The sequence below is a fragment of the Microcaecilia unicolor genome, chromosome 6 (assembly GCF_901765095.1).
Source record: "Microcaecilia unicolor chromosome 6, aMicUni1.1, whole genome shotgun sequence".
In the NCBI taxonomy this organism is placed as follows: Eukaryota; Metazoa; Chordata; class Amphibia; order Gymnophiona; family Siphonopidae; genus Microcaecilia; species Microcaecilia unicolor.
The window spans coordinates 292,825,418-292,852,960 of NC_044036.1; the positions used below are offsets into that span (position 1 = coordinate 292,825,418).

General features: G+C 48.6%; 1 protein-coding gene across 2 annotated transcripts in view; it reads right to left on the reverse strand.

Moving 5' to 3' along the window:
* The window catches only part of DOLPP1 (dolichyldiphosphatase 1), a 52,545-nt gene that overhangs the window by 17,864 nt on the left and 7,138 nt on the right, over positions 1-27,543 (reverse strand). For both annotated transcript variants that reach the window (XM_030207861.1, XM_030207860.1), the window contains 6 exons: positions 15,784-15,884; positions 15,409-15,493; positions 15,155-15,254; positions 14,936-15,034; positions 6,643-6,771; positions 6,263-6,352 (listed from right to left, as the gene is read on the reverse strand). In XM_030207861.1, the coding sequence (XP_030063721.1) occupies positions 6,263-6,352; positions 6,643-6,771; positions 14,936-15,034; positions 15,155-15,254; positions 15,409-15,493; positions 15,784-15,884 (604 nt within the window). The remainder of the gene's footprint in view (positions 1-6,262; positions 6,353-6,642; positions 6,772-14,935; positions 15,035-15,154; positions 15,255-15,408; positions 15,494-15,783; positions 15,885-27,543) is intronic.

The window sequence follows — 27,543 nt, forward strand, 5'->3', positions numbered from 1 at the left end:
ATTCCCCCCCCCCATTTTCTATTTCTGTTGATGGCTCTCTCATTCTCCCCGTCTCCTCAGCTCGAAACCTTGGGGTTATCTTTGACTCTTCTCTCTCCTTCTCTGCTCATATCCAGCAGATCGCCAAGACCTGTCGTTTCTTTTTTTACAACATCCGTAAAATCCGCCCCTTTCTTTCTGAGCACTCTACCAAAACCCTCATCCACACCCTTGTCCTCTCGTTTGGACTACTGCAATCTGCTTCTTGCTGGCCTCCCACTTAGTCACCTCTCCCCTCTCCAGTCGGTTCAAAACTCTGTTGCCCATCTCGTCTTCCGCCAGGGTCGCTTTACTCATACTACCCCTCTCCTCAAGTCGCTTCACTGGCTCCCTATCCGTTTTCGCATCCTGTTCAAACTTCTTCTACTAACCTATAAATGTACTCACTCTGCTGCTCCCCAGTATCTCTCCACACTCGTCCTTCCCTACACCCCTTCCCTGGATAAATCCTTCTTATCTGTTCCCTTCTCCGCTACTGCCAACTCCAGACTTCACTCCTTCTGTCTTGCTGCACCCTATGCCTGGAATAGACTTCCTGAGCCCCTACGTCTTGCCCCATCCTTGACCATCTTTAAATCTAGATTGAAAGCCCACCTCTTTAACATTGCTTTTGACTCGTAACCACTTGTATCCACTCGCCTCCACCTACCCTCCTCTTTCCTCTACACCTTAATTGATTTGTTTGCTTTATTTGTCTACTAGATTGTAAGCTCTTTGAGCAGGGACTGTCTTTCTTCTATGTTTGTGCAGCGCTGCGTATGCTTTGTAGCGCTATAGAAATGCTAAATAGTAGTAGTAGTAGGCCTTCCCCCCAATCCAGGAGAAAGGCATCCGATGCTAGCCTGACGTGGGCCTGAAGTCTGGAACAGAACTGAGGGACCTTGTGATTGAGTTGAGTGGCAAAGAGATCCACCAAGGGGGTGCCCCACACTTGGAAGATCTCGCGTACCACTCTGGAATTGAGCGACCACTCGTGAGGTTGCATTATCCTGCTCAATCTGTTGGCCAGACTGTTGTTTACGCCTGCCAGATACGTGGCTTGAAGAAACCTGCCGTTCCGGCGAGCCCAAAGCCACATTCTGACGGCCTCCTGACACAGGGGGCGAGATCCGGTGCCCCCCTGCTTGTTGATGTAATACATGGCAACCTGTCTATCTGAATTTGGATAATTTGATGGGACAGCCGATCCCTGAAGGCCTTTAGAGCATTCCAGACCGCTCGTAACTCCAGGAGGTTGATCTGCAAACCTTTTTCCTGAAGGGACCAACTGCCTTGGGTGTGAAGCCCATCAACATGAGCTCCCCACCCCAGGAGAGACGCATCCGTCGTCAGCACCTTTTGTGGCTGAGGAATTTGGAAAGGACGTCCCAGAGTCAAATTGGACCGAATTGTCCACCAATGCAGGGTCTGGAGAAAACTCGTGGACAGCAGGACTACATCCTCTAGGTCCCCAGCAGCTTGGTACCACTGAGAAGCTAGGATCCATTGAGCTGATCTCATGTGAAGGCGGGCCATGGGAGTCGCATGCACTGTGGAGGCCATGTGGCCGAGCAATCTCAACATCTGCCGAGATGCCTGTACCCAGGAAATGAGAGACAGAAGAGTGTCGGCCCTCGCTTCTGGAAGGTAGGCACGAGTCGTCAGAGTCCAGCAGAGCTCCTATGAATTCTAGCTTCTGGGCTGGAAAAAGATGGGACTTTGGATAATTTATCACAAACCCAAGTAGCTCCAGGAGTCGAATAGTCACCTGCATGGACTGCAGAGCTCCTGCCTCAGAGGTGTTCTTCACCAGCCAATCGTCGAGATAAGGGAACATGTGCACTCCCAGTCTGTGTAGAGATGCCGCTACGACAGCCAGGCATTTTATAAACACCCTGGGCGCAGAGGCGAGACCAAAGGGTAGCACACAATACTGAAAATGCCGTGTTTCCAGACGGAATCGAAGATACTGTCTGTGAGCTGGCAGTATCGGGATGCGAGTGTAAGCACCCTTTAAATCCAGAGAGCATAGCCAATCATTTTCCTGAATCATGGGAAGAAGGGTGCCCAGGGAAAGCATCCTGAACTTTTCTCGGACCAGATATTTGTTCAGGGCCCTTAGGTCTAGGATGGGACGCATCCTCCCTGTTTTCTTTTCGACAAGGAAGTACCTGGAATAGAATCCCAGCCCTTCCTGCCCCAGTGGTACGGGCTCGACCGCATTGGCGCTGAGAAGGGCGGAGAGTTCCTCGGCAAGTACCTGCTTGTGCTGGAAGCTGAAGGACTGAGCTCCCGGTGGACAATTTGGAGGTTTTGAAATCAAATTGAGGGCGTATCCCAGCTGGACTATTTGAAGAACCCACTGGTTGGAGGTTATAAGAGGCCACCTTTGGTGAAAAAATTTTAACCTCCCCCCACCCACCGGCAGATCGCCCGGCATGGATACTTGGATTTCGGCTATGCTCTGCTGCAGCCAGTCAAAAGCTCGTCCCTTGTTTTTGCTGGGGAGCTGCTGGGGCCTGTTGAGGCGCACGCTGTTGACGGGAACGAGCGCGCTGGGGTTTAGCCTGAGCAGCAGGCTGGCGGGAGGGAGGATTGTACCTATGCTTATTAGAAGAATAGGGAACAGTTCTCCTTCCCCCATAAAAACGTCTACCAGTTGAGGTTGATGCTGAAGGCGGCCTGTGGGAGAATTTGTCGAAGGCAGTGTCCCGCTGGTGGAGTTGTTCTACCACCTGTTCGACCTTTTCTCCAAAAATGTTATCCCCCCGGCAAGGAGCATTCGCAATCCGCTGCTGGAGCCTATTCTCCAGGTCAGAGACACGCAGCCATGAGAGTCTGCGCATCACCACACCTTGAGCAGCAGCCCTGGACGCAACATCAAAAGAATCGTAAACACCCCTGGCCAGGAATTTAAGACACGCCTTCAGCTGCCTGACCACCTGCTGAAAAGGCTTGGCCTGCTCAGAAGGGAGCTTGTCCACCAAGTCCACCAACTGCAGCACATTGTTCCGCATATGAATGCTCGTATAGAGCTGGTATGACTGGATTTTGGAAATGAGCATTGCAGAATGGTAAGCTTTCTGCCCAAAAGAATCCAAGGTTCTAGAGTCATGGCCCGGGGGCGCCGAAGCGTACTCCCTAGAACTCTTGACCTTCTTAAGGGCCAGATCCACCACAACAGAGTCATGGGGCAACTGGGTCCTCATTAACTCTGGATCCCCATGGATCGAATACTGGGATTCAATTTTCTTGGGAATGTGGGGATTAGATAACGGCTTCGCCCAGTTCGCCAGCAATGTCTTTTTGAGGACATGATGCAAGGGTACAGTGGACGATTCCTTAGGTGGCGAAGGATAGTCCAAAAGTTCAAACATTTCGGCTCTTGGCTCATCCTCCGTAACCACAGGGAGGGAATGGCTGTAGACATTTCCCAGACAAAGGCCGCGAAAGACAGACTCTCAGGAGGAGAACGCTGCCTTTCAGGACAGGGAGTAGGATCAGAGGGAAGACCACCAGACTTCTCGTCAGAGAAATATCTCGGGTCTTCCTCTGCTTCCCACGAGGCCTCACCTTCGGTGTCGGACACTAGTTCGTGGACTGCAGTCCAAAGCCGGGCCCGTCTCGACTCCGTGGAAACATGGCCACGGTGGACACGTCGAGAGGAAGACTTCCGCATCGGCGGCGATGAAGCTCCCTCCATCGATGTCGTTGGGGAGTCAGCCTGGGAGGCTGCCAATACAGGTACCGCAAGCGGTACCGGGACCGGAGACCTCACGACAGGTGAGGGGCCAGCCGGCACCTCACTCAACAGCACTGGCAGCGCAAGCACCCCCGGTACCAGAGAAGGGTGCAACAGCTCCTCCAGAATCCCTGGAAGGATGGCCCTGAGGCTCTTGTTCAGAGCGGCTGTCGAGGAAGGCAAGGAGTCCGGTACCGGCGACGAGCTCAGAATCTGTCCAGGACGCGGAGGCGGTACCGGGCTGTTCACAGTGGAGCGCATCAACACCTCCTGTATGGAGGGTGAGCGGTCCTCCCCGCGTTGACGCTTAGTGGGTGCCGGTGCCACCGGCAACCCAGAGCTCTCGGTACCGCGTCTGGAAGGCGACCGATGACTATGCTTCTTTGCCTTCGCACGAAGCACGTCACCGGTACTGCCCGGTACCGAAGAGGAGGATGTAAGAGGTCGATCCCGGGGGGCCTGTACCGCAGGAACCCTCGAGGCAGGCGGAGACCCACTCGAGGGCTCACCGCTACCAGCAGGGGAATGGACAGCCCTCACCTGCTCTCCGGAAGATGAAGCATCCTCCGACGACATCGATACCACCGATGACCTCGGTATTGCAGACGTTGGAGCACCGGCTGATGACCTGGGTACCGCAGACGTTGACGCACCGGATGATGACCTCGGTACCGAAGACGTCGAAGCACTGGACGAGGCTCCGAACAAAAGGTTCCACTGGGCCAATCTTGCCGCCTGAGTTCTCTTCTTCAACAGAAGACAGAGTACAGGCCTGGGGACGATGCCCAGCCCCCAGACACTGAAGGCACGAAACGTGCCTATCAGTGAGCGAGATAGTCCGGTTGCACTGGGTGCACTTTTTGAAGCCACTGGCAGGCTTCGAGGACATGGGAGGAAAAATCACGCCGGCAAAGTCAAAATGGCACCAAAAAAGTTAGAAAAAACCCGTACGGGCGGCCAAAAAGGCCGTGCCCGACAACGAAAGAAAACACTCGAAATAAAGGAATTTAAAAAAAAAAAAAAAAAAAAGAAGAACACGACGGAAAGAAGATTCCGGACACTTCCGAACAGAAGAACGCAGCGAAAAGACGTGAGGGGTCTCCTTGGGGCGCAGACCGACTGAAAACAGCCGTCCTGAGCCGCGGAAAAAAGAAGACTGGCGGTCACGCGCACGCGAGGGCTAGCAAACGCTGTTGCTAGTGAAGATCTCTGATCAGAGGGGCTGCCGTGGACATCACCCCATTCGTGAGAACACGCAGCCTGCTTGTCCTCTGAGAACTATCACTACAGTCATGGAATGGACTGGTGTGCAGCAGCAGTTTCCACTAGGCGAGCATGACCAGACTTTTTTGGGCTCTGTGGAGCAAGTCCAAACCAGCATTGTTAAGATGTCCAAAGCACGAACAGGAAAAAAAACTTCTACGTCAGCAACAAAAAATCCAAAATGAGTAGAGGATGACTGTAAAAAATTATTTATTGAAAGCACCAGCTTCAAAGACCCAACACGGACTGCATTTCGATGGTTGGAGTCACCTGCTTCAGGTGTCACAAATTAGGGTCCAAATGCAACAGTGGAGAAAAACCTGGTGCTCAAAACATAAGCAGAACTAATCTGAACTGCAATCACAGTGCAATATGTAGAGGACACAGACATAGGATACACTATCCTACTGTCCACAGAGAAACATTACAGGCAAGTACCTCCACTATAGAATGTGTCAGGTTGGGGGGGGGGGGGGGGGGGGGTTGTGCATACCATCCTCCTTGAATACTGCTTTGGTATTTCACATGCATCTTGACTGGTCTGAAGGGACAGTGAAGAAGAATAAATCAAGGGAAAGGGAAATGGGACTTGATATACCGCCTTTCTGTGATATTTTGCAACTACATTCAAAGCGGTTTACATATATACAGGTACTTATTTTGTAATTAGCAGATAAACCCTAATTGTTTTTCCCCTCCAGTCCCTCTAGACCAGTTTAAGTTAAGACTACTAAATATGTCCATTTCTTTGGTTCTACTTCTTTCGCAGTTGTTTCTTGTTGAGGGTTTTGGTTCCATCTCTGCTTTCTGAAAAGAAACATGGGCTGGCTGTGGACTGCACAGGACCCTTTATAGGGTGAAGACATTGAACCAGTAGTTCTCTGCCTCCGTCTGCTGGATGGAGAGCAGATGGTCTAGAGTGGTCTGGAGGGTCTCGAGGATAGAAAATTAACAGATATGCCCTAATTTCTGCTTGTATCTCCAACAATTCCCATCGCAAGAAAATGCTGCATAGGGTGCTCCTCTCTCAGGGCACCCTGTAGTACAGGAAAATATGCATTTCTAAGTTCATGCATAGAAAAGATCATCATTTCCAAGGGCCCCACCACCACACTGTCCCCTCTAGACCATGAGGTCTGCAGGATGAAGTTGGAACATTTTCATCTGTACACCCCCAGTTCTTCCCCACTCAAGAATAAATGCCAAGGAACCACTATTTAAGCAGTGAAGCATTCTTACCTGGCTTCTGCTCTGGTCACTGTGTACTCAAACCAGATAATGTTCGGGATCAGACTAGTGTCACGGATTAGCAAGTACTCAGAAATTGGCCTAAACAGAAAAAGTAAAAGAATCAGTTCCAGAAGAGATGCTCCATACTGCAGTACCAATTGGAGGTTTAACCCCAACCTCACCAGTCTCCCTCCCTGTTGTACCCTGTGTACACTGAAATAAGTTATACCCTCTGCAGGGACACAGACTAGCAATGAGTGTCCTCAAAGATTAGTACTAAAATTTCCCCCTCCAGTCTTAAATCCAAGCAGTACTAACATGTTGCATCCATGTTCTTTAGTACAGTGGCTTTCTGACCCATACAAAGTTTTCACAAGACTGTTATTTACCAAGCTGCTACCCTTGGAAATAGTGGTGTCAAGATCTCCTGGGTTAAGGCAAACCAAGCTATAGCCAATAAGCTCCCTGCCAACCCTCCATATGCTACCTGGCTCCAGGTATGGTACAGCAGATAAACTCTTCAAAAGAAGAAAAAAAAGAGAATATATCAGCAGAGAGATCATTTTAAGCTCAGGTTTTTGTCACATTTTTCAAAAAATTAACAATGTAGTACAGGAGCTTTTTAGATTACATAGGTTCCTTTTTCATATGTTCTGGAACATTGTGCTCTACAGCAAAGCATCACAACCTACCCAATACTCCAGTTTCTCCAGGTCTGAGTAGACATGTTAAAATTACGTCTTACCCGATATTTTTTTTCCCCATTAAGTCTTAACAGATCAATCCAGAGACTTATGGGTTATGTCCAGCAGATGGAGAGAACTTCTGAAGTTCACTACATGTGGTCATACGTAGCCACCTAAACCTCAGTATTGTCGCTTCCAAAGCGGTGTAAACCAACATCCATTATGACATGAAAACAGACACTTCTGCTTCGGTGAATCGGAGAAAGGGATCTCTGCAGGACAAGGCCTATAGCTCCGAAACCTGCCTCGCTGACAAAATGGCCACCAAAAACATAGCCTTCAGCGTAAGATTTTTCAAGGACAATTGATCCAAAGGCAAGACCAGATTAAGATTCCACGCTTGGAGTACCGGAAGATGCAGAGGATACAGGTGGTTCACTCCCTGCAAAAATGCACAATGTTCGGATGGGAGGCCAGAGAGAACCCCTGAAGGCACCCTCTAAAACAGGCCAAAGCTGCTATCTGGAATCTCAAAGACAAACGCTTATCCAACCTGTCCAGCAGAAAAGCAATGATGGTGGACACCGATGCCGAGAATGCTGACAGGCCCGCAGCCTTACACCAGGACTCAAAGGTCTGACACACCCGAGCAAGGGCTGCTGAAGTGGACTGCTTCCACGCCTGCAGCATAGTTGTGATCACCCTGTATGGATAACCCTTCTTCCTTAAGTGTACCCTTTCAAGAGCCAAGCCATAAGACCAAAGAGGGATCCTCCATAGCTATTGGACTCTGCCACAGCAACCTGCGGTGAGACAGAAGTCGCAGGGGCAGTCGATCAGCAATCAGAACATGTTTGGATAACAAGGGCTGGGACCAAACAAATAATTAATAATAAAATCAACACAGTTTATTAATGTTTCCTTAGCAATGACTCGACACAATGTTGTGTTTCAGCCTGGCGGCCTGCATCAGGAGTCTATACATAAAAACATCGAACAATGTGTAAATAAAACAAACTCAAAACAAAGATAAAGTAAAAATAAGAGTGACAATAGTCAAAAAGGGAAACTATCATTAAAGATTTATATCATGAAGAATATCATACAAAAATAATAAGACATATCCATATAAAGGACATTATCTACCGTATTAAAGTAAAATGATCACATGAAAAAAACTCCATAATAAAGAAATGATACTGAGTATTAAAATGTACATCAAGATTAATGATAAAGAACAAATAGATTGGTATACTCAACATAAAACTGATAACATGTGGTGCATATACAGATTAAGAAATGAAACAATATAAGATAAATATACATATAAGAATGATGCCATGACGATAGTGATAAATAAAAATCATCAATCCTTGGAGAGGTTAAAAAACCAAAATAATAAGAGGAATTGTAGCACAATCATGATAAAAATTTATAAAACAAATTAAAAATGAAAACTGACCTTATGTCTTAAAGAAAGACATGGTCTAATTACAGTAATATAACTTCTCTATGCAACTTTTTCCCTAGACCAACTTTATGCTGCTATTTCAAGCCTTCTGTTTTTCAACCTAAATGTAAAATTAGACCATCAGTCTTTCCTTAAGATATAAGGTCAGTTTCATTTTTAATTTGTTTTATAAATTTTTATCATGATTGTGCTACATTTCCTCTTATTATTTTGTTTTTTTTAACCTCTCCAAGGATTGATGATTTTTATTTATCATTAACGTCATGGCATCATTCATATATGTATATTTATCTTATATTGTTTCACTAGTAAAAAAGGCCCGTTTCAGACACAAATGAAACGGGCGCTAGCAAGGTTTTCCTCGGAGTGTGTATGTTTGAGAGAGTGTGTGTGAGTGTCTCTGTGAGAGAGAGAGAGAGTGAATGTGCGCGTTTGTTTTGTGGCGGGAGGGTGGAGGTTGGGAGGTGCATTTGAATGAGTGTCTGTGTGTGTTTGTGAGAGAGGTACACATCAATACCTTTTAAAATACAGGTATTCGAAATAGAAAGGATTTTACCCCCTTAAGAAAGAGAAGCCCAAGTAAATCCCTTGGCTGCTGGAGAAGTTTGGAAGGCATTCAGGTTCAAAGGGGGGTGGCAGTGAATCCCAGAGGCCAGGGCATTGCAGTTTGAGCTGGGACTCGGGAGAAGGGAGTTTGTTTGTGTCTCCAGAGCACCGCAACACCTCACTGGAGGAGGGGCGAGGAGGTGCATGAGAAGTGATCGGGGCGAGCGAGCAGCTCCCTCTCCTCTGCTCTGAACTAAGTCACAGGTCTTTCTGAACTCACTTTTAGTGCCTCCATCCCATTTGCTCTCTCCTCCTCCTCTTGTCTTTTGTTTTCGCTGCTGTGCTTCCCCTCCTCCCTAATCTGTGATATCCTCCGGGCTGGGAGCTCCTGTCAAAGGCAAATGAAACCTGGCAGCTTGAGATGAGGCTGGGAGGGAGCATTTGCCGCGCAGCTTTGTCCGTGGTTACAAAGGATGGGGGAGAAAGTGGGTGTCTGTTTTGCTGAGATTGGTTCTCGAAGTGACTTCATGAAAAGGAGCGCCCCTGTGTGCAATTTAGCAGAGTATTTTCCTGCTAGATTTTGTGTGTGTGTGCTGTTTTTCTGGTTGTGTGTGCCGCTCGTGCCCAGCATGAACGCTCAGCTGATTCCCTCTGCCTCCTGTGTGTTTCCAAACCGGCTCCCCAACGCGGCTTCTAAAATGTCCGTTCTGTTGCGACTTAGGAGGGGGTGTGGCGTTGCATCGAGGGAGTCAGTGGACTAACTTCCATCTGTGCTACGACTTGGGGAGTTGGTGTGCTTCTCTTTGTTCCGCCCTCGACGTCCTAATATTTTGACGCGAGGGCGGGGCAGAGAGACATGGTGAGTGGGATGACTTCACCACCATGAACTAACGAACCCTTGGAGTGGAGTGACTTCAGAACGTTGTCTTCAGAACGTTGAGGGTGCGTTTTATTATAGTAGATATTGTTTTATTTCTTAATCTGTATACGCACCACATGTTATCAGTTTTATGTTGAGTATACCAATCTATTTGTTCTTTATCATTAATCTTGATGTCAATTTTAATACTCAGTATCAATTCTTTATTATGGAGTTTTTTTTTCATGTAATCATTTTACTTTAATACGGTAGATAATGTCCTTTATTTATATGGATTATCTTGCTTATTTTTTGTATGATATTCTTCATGATATAAATCTTTAATGATACCGTTTCCCTTTTTGACTATTGTCACTCTTATTTTCACTTTATCTTTGTTTTAAGTTTGTTTTATTTACACATTGTTCGATGTTTTTATCTATAGACTCCTGATGCAGGCTGCCAGGCCGAAACACAACGTTGTGTCGAGTCATTTCTAAGGAAACATTAATAAACTGTGTTGATTTTATTATTAATTATTTGTTTGGTCCCAGTTCTTTGGATAAGCCTGGTTTACTTTTCCCACTTTTATCTCTGTTTGCTGCCCCGTGGGATCTATTGAGTTCTCCACGTTCGTAGATCCTCTTTAGCTTTTGGATACCAAGGGCGCCAGGGCCATCAGGATCACCCACCCTGGATGCAGAGCGATGCATCCCACCACTCTACCCACCATGGGCCATGGCAGAAACACAGAGTTGCAGAGACCGAGGCCAGGCCTGTAGAACTGCATCGATGCCCTGTGATCCAGGATCCCTGCCCCTGCTGAAGAAGCGGGGCACCTTCGATTTAGACCCCCAAGCCATAAGATCAATCGCCGGGGTCTCCCAGCACTCCATTATCCGAGCAAAAGCCTGCCTTTAAAGCTCCCACTAACCCGGATCCAACGCCTGGAGACTGAGGAAGTCCGCCTCTATATTAAAAGGATCCCGCAGTGTGTGTTGCCGAGATGAGGCAAGCACTGCTCCACCCAAAGGCACAACAGCGCCACTTCCCTGGCCAGTGGGGCACTCTCGGTGCCTCCCTGTCTGTTGACATATGCCACCGCCAAGGCATTGTCCGAAAGAACTCGCACTGGACGTCCCTAAACCAAGGATCGAAACTCTCCAAGCGCCAGCCAGCTAGCTCGCAACTCCAAGAGGTTGACTGACCAAGAGGCTTACACCGGGGACCAAGTCACATCTACCGTCTGGCCAAGGCAATAAGCCTCCCAGCCCAACAGGCTGGCATCTGTCATCACCACCACCCAGTTGAGGGTGGGGAGGGGCAGGAGCATTCCCACACAAAGAGCTTCCAGGCATTGTCACCAACGCATTGCTAGCCAAGCCTGAGGCAACCAAGGGGGCGCGAGTAGTCTTCCAACAACGGAAACCACCAGCTGAGCAGAGATTGCTGGAGAGGCTGCATATGACTCCTGGCCCACAACACCATAGCTGCCATGTACCCCAATACATGCACATTATTCCAACCTCTGGGAGCCGGTATGCACAGGAGCCTCTCCACCTGGGTGTGTAACTTCAGCCGTCGAGCCTCCGTCACCCGCACACACTCCTTGTAAGAGGGCGCTCGAATCAACCAATCATCCAGGTATGGTTGTATCTGTACTCCCTCTTTCCGGAGGAATGCCACAACCACCATCACCTTACAGAAGGTCCTTGGTGGCATAGCCAGGCTTAAGGGCATGGCTTAAAACTGAAAATGCTGACCCTGCACGGCAAAGCGAAGAAAGCATTGGTGAGGAGGCCAAATAGGAATATGCAAATAGGTCTCCTTGAGCTTGGGTGAAGTCAGGAACTCCTGCGCCTGAAAATTCTGATCCAGCACCGCAAAGCAAAGAAAGCATTGGAGAGAAAGCCAAATAGGAATATGCAAATAAGCCTCCTTGAGGTTGAGAAGTCAGGGACTCCCCTGGTTGCACTGCTGCAGGATTTCAGGGTCTTCATCTGAAAATGCTGGACCCGCAGCTCTCTGTTCAAGCCGTTTAGATCAAGTATAGGATGAAACGTCCTGACCTTCTTTGGCACTATGAAGTAGATAGAGTAATGACTAACAGAATCCCCGCCACCGGAATGGGCACCATTGCTCCTGGGTCAGCAAGGTCACGAGAGTCTCTTTGACTGCAGCTTTGCAAGGGAACTCAAGGAACAACTCTGCCAGCGGCCTGAAGAATTCTAGTTTGTATTAATCTCGCACAATCTCCAAGACCCATTCGTCAGATGTTACCCTGGCCCATTCCCCCAGGAAGTGAGACAGCTGCCCCCCCCCCCCCCCAATTGCCAGTGAGGGATGGGCCACCTGAACGACACTCCCCTCGAAAGGGCTGTTGCTTAGCCTGGAAGCGAGGCTTTCAAAAGGCGCTAGAACGGCCAGGGCAATAATGTCTCCCCTCCCAGTACAGGACCCGATAGGAAAGCCGGGCTTAGGCTTATCCTCGGGTAAATGTCGCCCTTTAGCATCCCCAAGATCCTTCACGATGTTCTCCAGGTCATCTCCAAACAGCAGCTTACCTCCGAACGGCAAGCGCACCAAGCAAGACTTGGACGCTGTATCAGCCACAGCCGCAGCCAAAGCCAACAGCGGGCTGTAACCGCCAACAAAACTTTCTTAGCAGAAGCCCAAAGGAAGTCATACAACAGATCCGCTAGATACATGAGACCAGCCTCCAGAGAAGGTAGAGTTGACGAGATCCTCCGGTGAGGCTGCCTTCTGAACCCAAGGAAGGCATATTTGGGCTGCATAAGACCCACAAAGACGCCTGCATGCACAGGGCCACCACCTCACAGCACATTTTAAGGGAAGACTCCAACTTCCGATCCTAGGGATCCCTTCAGGGCCGTGCCACCCGCCACTGGTCTTTTTAGTAACGGTCATAATTAAGGAGTCCACGATGGGCAACGGTAATAACTCAAATTCCTCTGCTGGGAGCGGATAAAGGCGAGACATAGCCCTCGCCATCAGCAACCCTGAATCCAGCGTATCCCACTGAACCGCAATGAGGACCTGCATAGCCTCATGAATGCGAAACATCCTGGGTGATTCCTTAGTCCCCGACATGATAGACGGGGCAGGCATGCCCCCTCTGAAGAATCTGGAGGGGAAATGTTCAACACTTCTAGAGAACGCATAATGGGAGCAGGGAGCTCCTCCCTGCAAAACAGCCGCGCCACCATGGGGTCATCATTCCCATCTGGCGGCAACTTCCCCTCTTCCAGAGATTCCGATAGGCCCAATGGGACCCACAAGAAAACTGGTCCTTGTCCCCAGAGACCACAGAGGCCTCCTCCAGAAGCCACGGAAGTTCCACCTGTGGCCATTTTAGACAATGGCTGCGATAGGGCCAGGGTACGCTGATACTCTGGAGCCATAACAGGAGCCTGAGACCCTTCCGGTCGCTTCAACACTTTGTGCATCAGCAACACAAACTCAGGCAAGAAAGGAGCATCCTTCATGCCCATGTCCTTGGTCACCTTCTGGGGCAGGCCAGTTAGTAAAATGTGAAGTGGGAAAGTTTCCATCCTGTCTGCCCTCTGCAGCGTCACAACTGCCGTGCGTGGGGGAGGGGATAGCATGGCGCCCGATAAAAGGTGCGAAACAGCAGAGCTGGAGGCAGCTGCCAACGCTGGCTGTGTAAGATTCCCCTCAGTCAGTGCTTCTGATGCCGCCAACACACATGGATAGGCTAAAAAAAATGGCGCCCCCTGAGGGGCGTGAAGAAAAAGGGCCAGAGGCACTAGCTGAAATCGGCTCCGAAGCAAGTACCCCCTCTCACATCCATGTGATCCCTGCTGGTCGAAGGCAAAGAGGTCTTTGCCGGCGCTCACGCTGCAGAGGAACCAGACACTGCTCTCCGGCTCCCACACCAGAAGCAGCGCTTCACTGTGGCACCCGGACACCCCCCTGAACACACTCGCAGCTGCTTCCCAATGCTTCAAGAGAAGCCTTACCGCTCTAACCGCTGCAAAATTACTGGCACTCCTGCAGTGCAAGATCCTAGTTGCTCCGGCTTTGACCCCCCCCCCCCCCCCCGAAACACGGTTGGCTGGAGGCAGGAGAACAGCAGAAAACAACCATAGTGCTACTGCAGGCAAGCACTGGAGGGGTGACTGGGTGGTGGGAGGTTTGGGAGAGTATAGGGAAGGACCTGGCACTACCAGGTATACCCTTTCTCACCAAACAGGGAGACCTCAACCCCAAGACAGCTCAACTTGACCCAGGGGATGGGCCAGGAACCTATCAATACAGAGCTGCAGGATATGACCATTCACCTGGTAGACAGAGAGAAACTGAGGTTTAGGTGGCTACAAATGAACACATAGAAATAAATTCTGAGGTTCACTATCTCCACCTGTTTGTAGAAGGATATAACCCACATCTCTGGACTGATCTGTGGGACGTTATGGAAGGAAGTGTTAATGAAAATTCTTGCAAGACAGTAAAAACAGGTCATCTTAACTTCAGACCCCTCACTGCTGGAAGGGGAGATGCTCTCTCACCTACACACATCTTATGCTGTTGAGAAAGCCTTTCTCAGGTAACTCATACACTTGGGGAGTCATCTTCAGAAGTGCTTATTGACTTCCACAGTGTACATACTATTAGGTGGATTGATGGGTTGTTCCTGGGAGATGGTGGCAAAAGGAAACAGGCACACATTTGGATATCTAATTTACCCACATTATTATTTTCTAGAAAAAAGTTTTGCCTCAGAAAAAGCAACTTTCTAAAAGGAAAACACCCACACAGTTTCCCTTTGAAAATCAGTTGCAAGGAGTGAGAGTACTGCAGTGTCCTGGCAGTTCTGAGTAGAGAGGTGTGGTAGCCGTGTTAGTCCACTTTTAAAGGTAATCAATAGAAATAAAAAAAGAAAACATGGAAAAGAAAATAAGATGATACCTTTTTTATTGGAAGCTACTGAAAGCTAATCAAGAAATGTATTGTTATGTCCAATAAAAAAAGGTATTTTCTTTTCCATGTTTTATTTCTATTGATTACCTGGCAGTTCTGAAAATTGCATGCTATACATGGACAAACACACTGCCCATAGCAGCAGAATTCCTCCATACCTACTATAAGAGACTAGACAGGCTCCCAGGAGGAGCACAACTGAAAGCAGGTGTCTCCAGCGTAGGTCCAGGAAACGTGCATTATTTGTTTGGTGCATTCTGAAATACAGAAATAGGGAGAGATCGTATGGCATAAAACTGAACAGCAGTACCAATGTTGTTCATCAGTCTTATGGAGGAGCTTAACAGTGAGAAGCAATAGCCATTCACAAGGCTCACCTGAAATATAGGAAGAGAAAGGAGTAAACTGAGAAAAACCACATGAACTGAGAATGTCGGGAAGGCAGGCCATACTCTGTAGTGACTATCGTATGGGCTCCTAGGAGAAAGGATACAAACATGTGGGCATCTTTTAAAACAGGTGAAATCAGATTATTAAAAAAAAAAAAACACCACACCCACAACAGTGTCCTAGCCCCCTCCCACCCCAGCTTGAAAGCAGAGTGGAGGGAGGCAGAAAGTGACTGTCATACCTTCACAGGGACGGGACTCCTGAACTACATTCTTAATTAACCAATTAGCGCCTTCATTCAGCAGCAGCCCTCCAAAGAAGGAAATCTATATAAGAGAAAAGGTTTGCTTTGTAGGCAGTTTGGTATTATAGATACATATCCAATTTAAAAAAAAAAAAATCTGCATTGGTGCTAGTCTTCTGTCTTGCTGTATCGGACAGTGCAAAAAAGCAGCAAGCCATTAATTCAGATTATGCCCACGTTTGTCCCTTCTGATTCTTAGTCTTTTCTATTAACTATATTAACTAATGTGGGCAGTGTCACACTATTTATGATTCAACAATCATCCTAGAAGATTTGAGGGCCTATACAAAGGTTAGGAGAGTTAAGACTCACCGTATGCAGTTCTCGTTTGAAGATGATGAGAGTAATAAAGCCAATAAAAATGCAGATTGGACCCAGACTGATGTAGGCTAACAGCCGACCATAGAAATCTCCTGCAAGGAAGAAGCAACCAGAGAAGGGTCACAATGGCTAGTGACAGCAATCATCAACCCTGGAGAGAGCTCTCAGGACCAAGCCCACCTACTGCCAACAAAAAAGACTGGGGAAGAGGAAAAGACTTTTTCATGCTATGGCAGCCAAAAACTTTAGAAAAGCTTAAATGAAAATGAACAACAACATTTTACGTAGAGCCGCGAGTATGGAACAGCCTGACTTAACCGACACACCTACTGATCAGGCTGATGACCCTGATTTGTCAGAGTCATCAGCAGAGACCCTTCCAGATATAGATACTGATATAGAACAGAGACATACTTTTCAGGAAGCACAGCACTCTGACCCTGACTAGGAAGCCTTGAGACAGAGGGTTAGTCAAACAACTAATGAGACTGGTAAAGATCCTAAGGAAAGGGGGCTTGTAGTACAGATCCTGCTGATCCTAATAAGCCCTGGACAGCAGCGAAACAGCTTGTAGTGCCCAGGACATACAGGAAACAACTTCTACAGTTTGCACACAACATTCGATTAGGAGGACATCAGGGGGTGACATGCACACACACTAGACTGACACAGAACTTCTACTGGCCAGGAGTATCTCGAGCCGTAGCTATTACCGAACCTGTGATGCGTGCCAAAGAGTGGGTAAGACTCAAGATCATCCCTGAGCTCCCCTGAAACCTTTACCCACTATCAGTCAGCCCTTTGAGAGAACAGCTGTGGATATAATGGAGCCTCTAGCTATCCCTAGCTGGACTGGGAAAATATATATATTGACAGTGGTGGACTTTGCTACCAGATATCCTGAAGCAGTAGCCTTATTCTCCATAGCATCAGAGAAAATTGCCACTACCCTGCTAGAAATATTTTCCCGGGTAGGATATCCACGAGAAATACTCTCAGACTAAGAGAGACAGTTTATGTCTGAGTTGATCCAGAATCTGTGGGCACACTGGAGTGAAATCTGTATATACCACATCATATCATCCTAAAACTAATGGGTTGGTGGAGAGATTTAACATTACATTAAAGCACATGTTAAAAGACTTTCGTAGAAACAGGAGACCATGACTGGGAGAAATACTTGCCCTACCCTACTGTTTGCATACAGAGAAGTACCTCAGGAGTTTACAGGGTTCTCCCCATTTGAGTTGCTTTATGGCTGGAGGGTGAGAGGGCCCCTTGACCTAGTAAGAGAACATTAGAAGGGGGAAAGTTGATACCTCTGGCACCCCTGTAATTGAATATGTAGTTAATATGCGGCAGAGATTAGAAGAACTTGTGGGCTTTGTCAGAGATAACTTGCAGGCAGCCCAGACTAAGCAAAGACCTGGTACAGAGAGTTTTATGAGGGCCAGCAGGTACTAGTTTTAGTCCCAGTTCGTCAGAATAGACTTCAAAATAATTGGGCAGGACCTCACAAGGTAATAAGGTGTCTTAATGATACAAACTATGTTATTATCTATGGACTCAAAACAGAAAGCCGTGTACCTTTCATGTAAATATGTTAAAGGCCTATGCAAATCGCACAGCCATGGTACTAGCTGCGTGCAGTCTAACAGAAGTGTGTCAGGATAGTGAGCCCATGACTGACCTCCTAGCAGAGACCTTACCAGAGGGATGACACTGAAGAGAGACTATTTAAACGTACACACTGAAAAAAAAAAACTTCAGTCAAAAGGGAAACTAGAACAGGAAATATGCATAAAAGGCATGCATTTTACATGCTCTAAGTATGAGAAAGATTGCTCTAAGTATGAAAAAGGAGCTAATGCAGCACCTAAAAATGAGAAACAAACATGTACAAGTATAGAATATGGGAAAAACTATCAATAAAGCAAACATTACAGAATATCAGAAAAATACTGATAATTGAATAGCTTCATGTCCTGGATATGACAGTAGCTTCAAACAGGAAGAGAGCTCCACAATAAATGCAAAACTTCACCCAGAAGAGAAAGTACGGAGTGTAAGAAAAGTTTCAGTTGCCAGAAATTATTTTCAAAGCAAAATAGAATCCATTCAGGGAAGGTAAAATTATGTATAATCATACCTGATAATTTTCTTTCCATTAATCATAGCTGATCAATCCATAGACTGGTGGGTTGTGTCCATCTACCAGCAGGTGGAGATAGAGAGCAAACTTTTGCCTCCCTATATGTGGTCATGTGCTGCCGGAAACTCCTCAGTATGTCGATATCAAAGCTCCATCCGCAGGACTCAGCACTTAAGAGAATTACACCCACGAAGGGACACTCTGCCCAGCTCACCACCGCCGAAACGGGGGAGGGGAATTAACCCAGCTCATCCCCACACAAGTGGGGGAGGGGAATCCATCCAGCTCATCCCCGCGGAGCGGGGGAGGGACACCACACCCGCCGATGCGGGGGGATCTGGCTTATCCTGCAACCGCAACCGCGGGAGGAGCTGACTGACCCTAACACCGCCGAAGCGGGAGGGGTACAAAGCTGCCCTACAGCCGCACGAAGCGGGAGGGAGTGCCGGCAGAATTTATGTCTCAATCCAGCCCCGTAAAACGGAGGGGAGAGGAATGCAGCAGCTCACTGTAACACAAACTCGTCTCAACTCTTGAAGAATCCAAGTGAAAGAACTTGAACACGAAGTCTTTCTGAAATAACTGAAGACTAAACTTGAACCTGAAATGCAACCAGAATAAAAACAGAACAGATATCTGGGAGGGGCTATGGATTGATCAGCTATGATTAATGGAAAGAAAATTATCAGGTATGATTATACATAATTTTACCTTCCATATCATCAAGCTGATCAATCCATAGACTGGTGGGATGTACCGAAGCAGTACTCACCCAGGGCGGGACATTGAAATCCCTGACCTCAACACTGAAGCTCCAAACCGGGCCTCCGCCCGTGCAGCCACAGTCAAACGGTAATGCTTGGAGAATGTATGAGCCGAAGCCCAAGTTGCCGCCTTGCATATCTCTTCCAAGGAGACGGATCCGGCCTCTGCCATCGAGGCCGCCTGAGCTCTCGTGGAGTGAGCCTTCAGCTGGATAGGCGGCACCTTCCCCGCGGCCACATAAGCCGCTGCAATGGCTTCCTTGACCCATCTTGCCACTGTAGGCTTAGCAGCCTGCAGACCCTTACGAGGACCTGCAAACAGGACAAACAGATGATCCGATTTCCGGAAATCATTGGTCACTTCCAAGGATCTGATGATGACTCGTCTCACATCCAGATATTTAAGAGCAGAGTACTCCTCTGGGTAGTCCTCCCTACGAAAGGAAGGGAGACAGAGCTGCTGATTCACATGGAAGCGAGAAACAATCTTGGGCAGGAAGGAAGGCACTGTGCGAATAGTCACTCCTGCCTCAGTGAACTGCAGAAAAGGCTCTCGACATGAGAGCGCCTGGAGCTCGGAAACTCTTCTGGCTGAAGTGATAGCCACCAAAAAGACTGCTTTCAACGTCAGGTCTTTCAGAGATGCCCTCGACAAGGGTTCAAAAGGCGGCTTCTGCAATGCTCTTAGCACCAGGTTGAGAATCCACGCAGGCACCACTGAGTGCAAAGGAGGGCGCAGGTGATTAACTCCCTTGAGAAAGCGCACCACATCTGGCTGCGAAGCCAGGGAAGCACCCTTCAGGCGGCCCCTGAAGCAAGCCAGAGCCGCTACCTGGACTTTAAGGGAACTGAGCGACAGGCCTTTCTCCAGACCTTCTTGCAGGAACGCCAACACTGAAGAAATTGGAGCAGTGAAGGGAGAAAGTGAGCCTGCTTCACACCATGCTGCAAAGATACGCCAAACCCTGGCGTAAGCAGTAGAAGTAGAGCGTTTCCTCGCTCTCAGCATAGTGGCGATGACCTTGTCTGAGAAGCCCTTCTTCCTCAGACGCTGCCGCTCAATAGCCAGGCCGTAAGACCAAAGGGAGAGGGATCCTCCATCACCACGGGACCCTGATGTAACCTGCCCTGCTCCACTGACAGCCGCAGAGGATCGTCGACTGAGAGCCAGATCAAGTCCACATACCAGGGACGTCTGGGCCAATCCGGACCCACCAGGATTACCCTGCCGGGATGCTTTGCCACCCGGTCTAGCACCCTGCCCAACATGGGCCAGGGCGGGAACACATAGAGGAGCTCTTGTGTCGGCCACTGTTGGAGAAGAGCATCTACTCCCAGGGATCGAGGGTCCCGTCCTCTGCTGAAAAAGCGCGGCACTTGGCAATTGGCCGATGACGCCATCAGATCTAGGCTCGGCTGGCCCCAGCGCTTCGTGATGTCCAAGAACGCCTGAGCAGATAGTTGCCACTCTCCGGGCTCCAAGGTATGGCGACTGAGAAAGTCCGCCTTGACATTCATGACTCCGGCAATGTGGGCCGCTGAAAGCTGCTCCAGGTTCGCTTCCGCCCACTGGCAAAGACTCATAGCCTCCTTGGCTAGAGGGGCGCTCTTGGTACCTCCCTGGCGGTTGATATAGGCCACAGCCGTGGCATTGTCCGACAGGACCCGTACAGGCTACAACACCAGTACCGGGATGAACTCCAATAACACCAACCGAATGGCTCTGAGTTCCAGGAGGTTGATAGACCACTTGCCTCTGCAGGAGACTAGAGCCCCTGCGCTGTCCTTCCCAAGCAGTGGGCTCCCCAGCCCATCAAAGAGGCGTCTGTCGTGACGACAATCCACTCCGGGGTCACCAGAGGCAATCCTGCAGACAACTTGTCTGTCTGCGTCCACCAGCTCAGCGCCTTGCGCACTGCTGGGTCCACGGGAAGGCGCACAGCATAATCCTCCGACATCGGAGTCCAGCGCAGCAGCAGAGATAGCTGTAGTGGTCTCATATGAGCCCTGGCCCAGGGCACTACTTCCATCGTGGCCGTCATAGAGCCCAACAGCTGCACGTAGTCCCAAGCCCGAATAGGAGAGGCTACTAGGAACTAGTCCACCTGAGCCTGAAGCTTGACAATCCGATTGTCTGGCAGGAACACTCTGCCCACTTGGGTGTCGAATCGAACTCCCAGATACTCCAGGGACTGAGTCGGGCGCAGCTGGCTCTTCTTCCAGTTGATGATCCATCCCAGGGAGCTCACAAGAGCAACTACCCGGTCCATAGCTTTGCCGCACTCTGCATAAGAGGGGGCTCGGATCAACCAGTCGTCCAGATAAGGATGGACTTGTACTCCTTCCTTTAGCAGGAAGGCCGCTAAGACCCCCATTACTTTGGAAAAGGTCCGCGGAGCAGTAGCCAACCCGAAAGGGAGGGCTCTGAAATGGAAGTGTCGTCTCAGGACTGAAAAACGCAGAAAGCGTTGGAGAGGAGGCCAGATGGGAATATGCAGGTACGCTTCCTTGATGTCCAAGGAAGCCAAGAACTCTCCTGCCTTCACTGCCGCTATAACAGAGCGGAGAGTCTCCATGCGAAAGTGCCTCACTTTCCAGGCCCGATTGACCCCTTTGAGGTCGAGGATAGGCCGGACAGAACCTCCTTTCTTTGGAACCACAAAGTAAATGGAGTAACGTCCCTTGCCAATCTGATTTTTTGGCACCGGAACGACCGCACCCAGGCGGATCAGGTTGTCCAAGGTCTGCTGCACTGCCACAGCTTGACCGGAGACTTGCAGGGAGAGAGTACAAACCCGTCTCTTAAGGGTTGGCAGAACTCTAGCTTGTAGCCGTCTCTGATGACTTCCAGCACCCACGCGTCTGAAGTTATAGTGGTCCACTCGCCCAGAAACGAGGACAGCCGTCCTCCAATCTGCACTGGGGCGTGGACCAAGGCCCCGTCATTGGGTACGAGACCCTGGGGGAGGACCGGAGGGAGCACCTCCGGGACGGCGGTCTCTGCGAAAGGAATGCTGCTTGGGGGAGAAATTCCTCTTGAAGGAAGAGGGGGCAGAGGAACCCGACTTGCCCGGGCGGTACCGACGGGCTTCCAGCAACCGTCCTCTGGAGGTACCGGGACGAGTACTAGCCCGAGCCCTGACCTCTGGTAATTTCTTGCCCTTAGACGTGCCGAGATCGGACACGATTTTGTCCAGCTCGACCCCAAAGAGCAGCTTGCCTTTAAAAGTCAATCTAGCCAGGCGGGATTTAGAGGCGTGGTCAGCAGACCAATGTTTCAGCCAAAGCCACCGCCGCGCAGAGACTGTCTGAGCCATGCCTTTAGCTGAGGCTCTCAAGACATCATACAGCAAGTCTGCCAAATAGGCTAAGCCCGATTCCAGGGCCGGCCAATCAGCCCTCAAGGAAAGATCCGAGGGGGAAGCCCGCTGCACCATAGTCAGGCACGCCCTGGCCACATAGGAGCCGCAAACTGAGGCCTGCAAACTTAAAGCAGCCGCCTCAAAGGACGACCTTAAGGCCGCCTCCAATCTTCTGTCTTGGGCGTCCTTTAGGGCCGTGCCACCTTCCACCGGCAACGCCGTTTTCTTAGTCACCGCAGTGATTAAAGAATCCACGGTAGGCCACAGATAGGCCTCACGTTCACTCACAGCCAAAGGATAGAGGCGGGACATAGCCCTAGCCACTTTAAGGCTCGTTTCCGGGACATCCCATTGAGCCGCAATTAAGGTGTGCATGGCATCATGCACGTGGAAGGATCTAGGCGGGCGCTTCGTCCCCAGCATAATGGCAGAGCCAACAGGGGCTGAGGGAGAGACGTCCTCCGGAGAGGAAATCTTCAAAGTGTCCATGGCCTGTAAAAACAGGTTGGGCAAATCCTCTGGGCTAAAAAGCCGCGCTGCAGAGGGGTCATCCGCTCCATCCGAGCGGGGATCTATCTCCTCCAAGGAATCCGCAAAGGACCGTTGGGAGACCTCAGACACGCTGCCCTCATCTACATCGGAGGAGACAAAGTCCTCCAAGGCCTGGAAATCAACCCGAGGGCGTTTACCTCTGGGAACCTCAACCTCTTATCAGAAGAGGGAGCAGGGGCAGCGTTTTGCATGAGGAAAGCCTGATGCAGCAGCAAAACAAACTCGGGGGAGAAACCCCCCAGACTGTGCACTTCCGCAGCCTGGGCAACAGCCCTAGACGCACTCTCAACCGGCGCTCGCAATAGCGGTGGAGAGACATGCTGCGCATCCAAAATGGCGTCCGGCGCGAAACTCCGCGAAGGAGCCGCGCGGGAAGAACGGCGCTTAACTTTAGCCGCTTGTGCCGTCGCCCAAATTAAGGGCGTTCATGGCATTAATGTCTCCAACCTCAAGGGCGGCCCACGAAGAAGCCGTCCGAGCCGCGTGGCCGGCCAAGATGGCGGAGGCGAGGAGCGGGGGATGGGCGTTTATGGCGGGAAAAAACCGCCACGCCGGAGGAACGACCGGGACATTCATCGGTCACTAAACTGTCACCCATCAAGGGCGAATCAGGTTGTAAAACCCCCGCATCCCCTCTAGAAGCGCTCCAGCGATCCGGGGAGCGACCCTTTGCGCCCTCGCCCTCCGACGCCATATGCCACGAGGAGAAGAATCGGGGAACCCCCTGCCCGCTATAAAAAGGTAAAATTACCTGCTTGCCGCTCCGAGCTGTAACGAACTGGTGTCCCAGTGAGTAGCTGCAATGAACGTTTAAAGAAACGTCGAATTAAACGCCTTTAAAGACGTTTAAAATTTTTTTTTTTTTTTTTTTTTTTTTTAAATGGAGCCAGCGGGAGGGGGGAGAAAAGGAGGGACCTGGCACCACCAGGTTTGCACTTGCTCAAAAGAGCCCTCAACCCCAGGCCTCAACAAAACCTAAGGATTAGGCTTGGAGGCCTAGCCAGAGCTGCTGCTGTGTGTGACCACCACCTGCTGAGATAGAGAACATACTGGGGAGTTTCCGGCAGCACATGACCACATATAGGGAGGCAAAAGTTTGCTCTCTATCTCCACCTGCTGGTAGATGGACACAACCCACCAGTCTATGGATTGATCAGCTTGATGATATGGAAGAAACTGTTTACATGCACTAAATGTAGAAAAAGCTTTATTCATAAATCACAGCTAACAAAGCACCAGAGAACACACACAGGAATAAAACCACATGTGCTGAATATGGTAAAAGCTTCTTTCAGAAGATACATGACAAGACTGATGGCCTCTCATAGTAACATAGTAAATGACAGCAGATAAAGACCTGTACGGTCCATCCAGTCTGCCCAACAAGATATAAAGTATTACATAACATGTAAAATGAGTTCATGTATACCAGAGTTTGATTTGTCCTTGTCATTCTCAGGGCACAGACTGTAGAAGTCTGCCTAGCACTGTTCTTGCACTAAAAGTTCTGAAGCTAACATCAAAGCTCCTTAAAATTTACACTGTAGCCCATCCATATCTATTCAGTCACGATCAGGGCATAGACTATAGAAGTCTGCCCAGCACTGATTTTGGGAAACCACTCAATCTCTGCTACGATTCCATGGATCCATTACTTCTAAACAGGATTCCTTGTGTTTATCCCACACGTTTTCATCTCCACCACCATATATCTACCACCCTTTCCATGAATACTTCCAGACATTACTCCCGAGTCTGCCCCCCTTCAACCTCAATTCATGTCCTATAATTCTACTGCCTTCCCGTCTCTGGAAAAGGTTTGTTTGCGGATTAATGCCTTTCAAATATTTGAAGGTCTGTATCATGTCACCCGTTTCTCTATTCCTGCAAAGTATACATGTTCAGGTTGGCAAGTATCTCCTCATATGGTTTGCAATGCAAATCCCATACCATTTTTGTAGCTTTTCTTTGCACTGCTTCCAGTCTTTTTACATCTTTAGCAAGATACGGCCTCCAAAACTGAACACAATACTCCAAGTGGGGCCTCACCAATGACTTACAGAAGGGCATCAACACCTCCTTTCTTCCGCTGATTATACTCCTTTCAATGCAGCCTTGAATCATTCTGGCCACAGCCGTCGCCTTGTCACACTGTTTCTTCACCTTTAGATCCTCGGACACCAACGCCCCAAGGTCTCTCTCCCAAGACGAGCTTACTAATCTCTCCCCTCCTATTCAATATCTCTCTTTTGGGTTTCTGCACCCCAAGTGCATCACTCTGCACGTCTCAACTGCCAGACCCTCAAACATTCTTCTAACGTTTGGAGATCCCTTCTCATTGTTTCTACTCACTCCAGGGTATCCACTCTATTGGCTATCTTCAATTCAACCATAAAAAGGAAAACCTTTCCTTCCAACCCTTCAGCAATATCTCCCACAAATATATTAAACAAAATCAGCCCCATCACCAACCCCAGAGGAACTCCACTACTCACCTTCCTTTCCTCCAAGCTGATTCCATTTACCACCATCCTCTGCCACCTGTCGGGTCAACCAGTTTCCTATCCAGTTCACCACTTTTGATCCTAAGTTCAGCCCTTTCAGCTTAGTCACGAGTCTTCTATGGGGGACCGTACCAACGGCTGTGCTGAGTAGATTACATCTAGAACACGTCCTTCAAACAGTTCTTTGGTCACCCAGTCAAAAAAAAAGTCTATAAGATTTGTTTGGCAGGATTTTCCTTTGGTAAAGCCATGTTGCCTCAGATCCTGTAGCCTGTTGGCTTCTAGGAAAATAGCTATCCTTTCTTTCAGCAGCAACTCCATTATTTTTCCTACTAGTGACGTGAGACTTACCAGTCTGTAGTTTCCCACTTCTTCCCTGTCTCCACTTTTGTGAAGAGGGACCACATCCGCTCGTCTCCAATCTCACAGAACCTTTCACTTCTCTAAAGATCTATTAAACGTATCTTTAAAGAGGTCCTGCCAAGACCTCTCTGAGCTCCCTCAGATTCCTGGGATGTATCCCATCCGGTCCCATAGCTCTGTCTACCTTCAGATTCTAAAGCTGTTTATAAACTCTTTTTTTTCCATAAACAGCACAGTATCCAATCCATTCTCAGATGTTCCCTCTCCAGCCGACCATGGTCCTTTCTCCAGGATTTTCCTCCGTGAACACTGAAGAGAATTGTTTAGCATGTTCACTTTATCCTCAGCACTCTCCAGGAAAACAATATTTCCAACAAGCTTATGGAAGTTCTGACCAATTGGGCCGGCAAGCAGCTTACTCTGTTCCTTTATATTCCTTTTCTTGTTATCTTTTAGCACTCTTTTTTACTTTTTGTTTTAATGTATCTTTTTCCTTTCCTTTTATAGACTGTACACCGCTTAGCTCAGTTTTTCAGTTAGAGTGGTTTAGTGTATTTTAATAAACTAAACCCTACCCTGTTTGGAGCTTTATATCATGAGCACTGCTGCTCGTTTCCCACTGAAAGAGTTTGCTTCCTGTTCTTATAGATATTTAAGTATCAATCATGTTGCTCCTTTTTCATCTCTTCTAAGGCAGGGTTACTCAATTCCAGTCCTCAATCTCTCATGAATATTCATTGTGGAAATCCTGAAAACCTGACCTGCCCGTGGACCTCAAGAATTGGAATCGAGTAGCCGTGCTCTAGGGTGTACTTTTTTAATTCTTTTCTTTTGTGCGCACACTGTAGACCAGGAGTTCTCAACCCAGTCCTCAGGATGCACCAAACCAAGCTGGTCTAGTTTTCAAGGTATCCACAATGAATATGCATGAGAGAAATTTTCATGCACTGCCTCCATTGTATGATTATCCATGGTGGGTATCCTGAAAACCTACTGGCTAAGGATGTCCTGGACTAGGTTGAAAACCCCTGGCTCTAGCCTATTTCCATCCTTTGAGAGATGGCGTCCAAATGATGGAGTCTTTTGTCACTGTATGAGTGTTTCAGCAACTCATTTTGACTAGGTTTATTTGTGAGTCTATTGATGTGATATAAGAACTATCTTTTGACCCACAAGACTATAGGTTATGTAGTGGATGAATATTTTCCTTATTTTCCTTTTGTGCTTGATTCACTTGGTTTCCAAGCTTTGGGTGGCTAAGCAACAAAGCTGCTTTCATCTGACCCTGCCCTAGGCTGTGTCGTCCCAATTATTGAAGTCTGTTGCAGATTTTAATGGCGTGCTTGAGGATGTCCTTGAATTTGAGTCACTGTCTACCCATTCTTCAGTTCTGCAATAGAGCAAAAACTTGGCCATTCTCCTGCTCTCCAATTATCCACAGTGATCTCTAGGTTACTTTTAGAAGTCGTATCGTCCTGAAGAAAATGACAGGAAGCAGTAACACCCTGATCCCTTTTTAAATAGAGAACAATGTAGCAGTAAGACAATCAGGACAGCAAGGAGCAGATGATCCCAGAGCCTCAGGGGGAAGAAAGGAAGATGCAGTAATATGCTAAGAAGAATAATCTGTTCCTAATATAAAGGGCTGAAGCATACCTTCTGATGTTGCGAGAGACTCAATTATCCAACATGGCTCTGCTCCGGTGCTTTGAAGAGACTCAAACTGGCCCGAGATGACTGAGCTGTTTATCCCTGACCAGCCAAATTGCCCCCGCCCCCTCCCCATTACACCAGGACCACCTGTTAACAGGTCAGAGGAGTCCAACTATTCCCAGGGCAACAGAGGCAAATGGAGCACTGTCCCAATGCTGCTCTTCTAGCTCTGCATCAGGAACATCATTTAATGGTTTTCCACCACCATGTGTGTGTGTGGGGGGGGGGGGGGGGGGGGGGGGGAACAGTCACAACCATGAAAAGGGAAATGGGACTTGAGATACCGCCTTTGAGGTTTTTGCAACTACATTCAAAGCGGTTTACATATATTCATGCACTTA